The sequence below is a fragment of the Phalaenopsis equestris genome, unplaced genomic scaffold, assembly GCF_001263595.1.
Source record: "Phalaenopsis equestris unplaced genomic scaffold, ASM126359v1 Scaffold206875, whole genome shotgun sequence".
Taxonomy (NCBI): domain Eukaryota; kingdom Viridiplantae; phylum Streptophyta; class Magnoliopsida; order Asparagales; family Orchidaceae; genus Phalaenopsis; species Phalaenopsis equestris.
In genome coordinates, this window is record NW_018226248.1 from 13,584 (window position 1) to 18,589 (window position 5,006).

A 5,006-nucleotide genomic window follows, 5' to 3' on the forward strand; every position below is an offset into this window, starting at 1 on the left:
AATTTAGCCCTCAACTTATAAAAAAGAAAAAAGAAAAAAGAAAACCAATTTTAGCTATTAAAAAACCATAAAAAAAAAATCATTAAATTTCCTCAATGATTATTTCAATACTAAAAAAAAAACTAAAATAAACCGTGAAATGAATCGCTCCCGGCTTCCCGACTACCCCCAAACGCCGAGGACGAGAAAGGTAAATCCCTCCCCGTTCCCTCGTTATCGAATTCTGTCACCCATCCAAATCGCCATCGAAACCCCAACAGATGTGGCCTAAATGGGGCAAGCCCTCTCGCAACGACACCTCTAGCCCCGCCGCCGACCTCCCCTCTTCGGTAGCTACCCCCTCCTTCAAGGACATCCACTCCCTCTTACATGACGAGGACGAAACCGGCGCCGCTTGCCGTCGGAAGGCTTCCGTCTTTCACCGCGTCCGAATGGCGACCGCCGCGCTTCGGACCTGGCGATCTCTGCAGTCATCGACCCTCGCCGAATCCGGTGACAAGCGGATCGTTCTCTACTACACGAGCCTCCGTGTTGTGCGAAAGACCTTCGAGGACTGCCGCATGGTACGATCCATCCTGCGCGGATTCCGTGTTGCCGTCGATGAGCGGGATCTGACGATGGATTCCGCTTTTCTCACAGAACTCAAGGGCCTCCTTGGTCGGCAACAGCTCAGCCTCCCTCGCGTCTTCATTGGCGGCCGTTACATCGGCGGGGCAGAAGAGATCCGTCAGCTTCACGAATCGGGCGAGCTTAAACTCTACATCGAGGGGGCACCGCCGGCTGCGGCGAGCGCCTGCGAGGCATGTGGCGGCGTAAGGTTTCTTCTATGCTCAGTATGCAACGGCAGCAGGAAGTGCCATACGGACAAGGGCGGATTCCGGTCCTGCGGATGCTGCAATGAGAACGGCCTTGTTCGGTGCCCGGACTGCTGCACGCCTATCGTTTGATCACCATCCGTCGGTTTGGATTAGACTTTCATCCTTTTTCTTTTTGCAAGAGGATATCGACAGGTTTTCGAATTCATCAATATTTAATCAATTGTTGAATTTGTATTGCCCGAATAGTTTAGCTTGAAAAACCATTCATTTTGTTTTTGAAGGTTCGGATTCTTCTCTTGTATTAAATTTGTATTACAGGCTATACCACTGAACTTAAATAAATCAATTTAATAAATAAAATTTGCTATCTCTGATATTTTAGAAGAGATTTCTTTTTTAATCTATATATTTAGAATGCATAAAATTAAATTATTTTCCTAAATACATTTTGTTCAAGGACTGTCATGTGGGGCGTCCTGTGTGGTAAGGCAAAGAGAGTTAAAATCTCCTTTAAAATGCAATCTGGTCTTTTTAAAATCATCTATTAGAAAAAAATAGTGAATTTCGCCATCATATAATATATCTGCAATTTTTTTTTTAGTATATATTTATGTTTTTTATATAAATCTCTTAAGTAAAATTTAAATATCATTTATCTATTAATTTTTTAGAATTTGGTTGAATTTAAGAGTTTATGTTCACAATGAAAATTTTTACTATATCCATCGGGACATATAATTATATATTTTCTTTCAAATATATAAAATTTTAAGATATCAAAGTAAAATAAACAAATTTATAAAATTGCAATAAAAAGATTTATATATATATATATTAATTTTTATTTTTAAAAGAATGGGTCGGGGCCTGAAGTCCCCAACCCATCCTATTGGCTAAACCCTCGTGGGATCTGACACATGAACCTAAATATTAGAGGACCCTACCCTCAAGCATCTACCTGATCTAGAAATTAAAATATTTTACAGATAAATAAATAAGTTAAATATTAGATGTATAACCACATAAAAATGATGTGATATATATGATCCTAGATTTGATTGTAATCATATATAAATTAAACAATAATTATAAGTAAAAGCTACTGTGGTCCATTAAATGGTTATCTGCCATTACCTAACTGTTTTGAATGCGCGGTGCGTTTTTCTCGGTATCTTTTTTGGCTTATCATCCGTCGCAGTGCATGATTTTAGTTTGATTTTGACCCATGATTCTCTCGGGCTGTCGTCAAATTGTATTATATTTATGAAATCCATATCTGAGGGCATTTTTGGTTTCTGATAGTTTCACTTTATAGTGCCCATCGCATCCTTTTTTATAAATGCATACCTTATGCATCTTGATCACTTGTGTTTTTTTTTTGGTACTGCATTTGACAAATTTGAATAATAGAAGTATAAATTAAAATATTTTTGAACATTTAATTGCTTAAGAATAGGATGCTTTATATTTAAAATTAAAAAATCTATTATTTTTTTAGTTGAAGATATTGATTAGTTGATTAATGTTTATACTTTTTATTCAAATTAATATTTTTAAAATATAATTTTCTTTTGCCTAACTAATAATCTAGTTCAAGAAATTTATAATTGTTAATTTTAAAAATAATATTGGTATACCGTTAAGAAAAATATGTCACAAATTTCAAGATAAAATTTTAAAAAATTATTTAAACTTCAGTAAAAATTTATGGTGAAGTCAAATTTAAACAAATTTATACTCAAACTGACCGGCTCGATGAGACAAACTCAAAGATGCCAAAATTAGTTCAATTCGAATCAAATTAGGCTAAGATCAAGCCACTACACCACTTTTAGAATCTTTCAACACATAATTGGAAAATTAAATAATATCTAAATTTAATAAGTTTATGATCAAATTGAGCGTCTCAACGACAAGAATCCAACGGCATTTAGATTGCTCAATTCCGATAACATTAAGGGACTCAAATGTTCATCGAATTTCATCTGATTGAGGGAATCTCTTTAAGCTGTCAATTGAAGTGGTCTGAATTCATTCCTTATTTGCAGACAGACAACTCTTAGATTATAAATAGAGCCCTACCATTCTCTTGAGAGGGGACTTACACCTTGAGCCAGAAGAAGACTGAAGCTTAGAGCATGACATGAAGTCCAGTATCGCTTTAGCATCGAAGATATCGCAAATACCTCCCGCTATTGCAGTTGCATGCCACCGTCAACTTCCACTTACCGACCACCATCAACCACTATCAACCACCCTCTACTCATTGTAGTGAAGCTCTATGTGGAGTAAATACATGTTTTATAGAGTGAAGAAGCATTATTCAAAGTAACTACTAACGTCGCAAACTCACAAAGCATCATACAAAGTAGACTATGATCATTAACATCGTGCCAAACTTGAAGACTTTATAGTGAATCTCTAACACCTACTCCCTGCTGTGACCACTCCATATCATGGGGCAATAAGCTCTTCTATCCATGACCATTGTAGCTAGAAAAAGTTGTGTAATGCTTTCGTGTTTGTGGGACAAGTGTTAATATGTGTAATCTTTAACTCATAGTGAATCATTTTAACTTGTCCAAGCCTCATCATTTTTTCCCTTTTCAACTTTTTCATGTAAAAATTTTTGGTGTTTATTCATGTTATTTTTATTACATGAGTGCATGATAGATTCTTGTGCAATGCTAAGACAATAATTCATTAGTCAATCACCAAAAATTATCCAACACGCATCAATTTGTCGTCATTTATGGGAACATCAATCCCACCTCCAAAGTACTTGAAAAGCCTGTTGTATTGGTACCAGTTGTAATACTCACAAAAATAGAATGCCTAACTCTAACATTCATCATTCTAGAGGACAGTCACAGAGCAAAGGGTGTCATGCCTCCACATCTTTCCACCCTAGAAGTGTTACTTTGCAGGTGAAGCTATAAAGGGCTCTTCTCTAGAGGGTTGTTGTATGATGGAGGAGTTCCAACATGAGAACCTTCAGCTTCAAGGTCAGGCCTGACAACTGATGCTCACACAACTGAATGGAGCTTAGCTACAACTAATTCAACAACTGATGGGAAATGTCCCCCTCAAACATACTCATACATGACCTTATCCTTGTGAGAGAACCCTTACCCTGCCAAGCCAGGATGTTGACCTTCTATATAATGCAAGTTTCACTCATTTGTCTCATGCAACTCACCTGACACAACACTACCTCATTGCTACTTTTGATGATGTCATTCATGAAGAGCCACAACACATGATTTAGAAAGAATTCCCTCTAAGGGATACAAATCGCTTCTTAGCTCATCATAACTTACAAGAATCCTTCCTTATGCCCAAGGCATTCGCTCATAACACCCCATCCTAACAGGTTTCCAGCTACCAAGTTTGACTCTTATGAGGGGATAACTAAACACTATGAGCATGTCGACCACTATCAAACTATCGTGCACATTTAATGTGCCTTATATACCCTTCTTCGTAAAGTGCTTCTTGGCACTCTTAAGGGTCAAGCTTGCGCATGATTCTACTCTCTCCTAGGGATAGCTATTAATACCTTCAATGAGCTTACCAGACTATTTATGAAGCATTTCATTGCAAACCAGAGGACCATCAAGGATTCATTCCATCTTTTAAGAATATGTTAGAATGAAAGAGATTTGCTTAAAGATTACTTTCTCAGGTTCATTGTAGAGGTTCGTTAGATTCTATGGGTGGATCCTAAGCTGTTGATAGGAGTCAATCTTGTCGGACTTTGCTCAACACATTTCTACTTGTCATTAAAGTGCGAGACAGTCCACTCTTACACTAATCTTATCCACTTTTTTGAAGCTTAGATCATTGAGTAAGACCTGTCATACATAGTTTTGTGTTTATTAGTTGTTTAATTTTAATCATTTTTATGTTAACTTTATGTTTTTTATGATATGTTTAAAATTCAGGGATGGTGTTTCATTTGTGTTGAATGCATAGATGCTAAGATAGAGGCTCATTTCCATCAATTTTTCATCAGCCATATAAAGAGAACAGAAACTAGGCCTCATGATATTACGCCGAGGTGCCAAGTCTTGGGTGCCTTGGAGCATAGGTGCTACATCCGAGCACCTATATTCCCAAGGAGGGGTTATCTCAATCAAATTTTCTTCTATCAAACTGTCGGCACTATTTTTGGTGTGGGGTTTGTCC

The 5,006-nt window shown here is 37.2% G+C and overlaps 1 protein-coding gene across 1 annotated transcript; it reads left to right on the forward strand.

Moving 5' to 3' along the window:
• The first annotated feature begins 121 nt into the window (after nucleotides 1–121).
• Nucleotides 122–1,132, forward strand: LOC110036456 (uncharacterized protein At5g39865). The gene has a single exon (XM_020740905.1). It carries the CDS (start codon nucleotides 261–263, stop codon nucleotides 945–947), a length of 687 nt encoding a protein of 228 aa, XP_020596564.1. The 5' UTR covers nucleotides 122–260; the 3' UTR covers nucleotides 948–1,132.
• The last annotated feature ends 3,874 nt before the right edge of the window (nucleotides 1,133–5,006 follow it).

Excerpts from the sequence above, each read along its gene's own strand:
- LOC110036456 (XM_020740905.1), top strand. The coding sequence starts at position 261 with ATGTGGCCTAAATGGGGCAAGCCCTCTCGCAACGACACCTCTAGCCCC.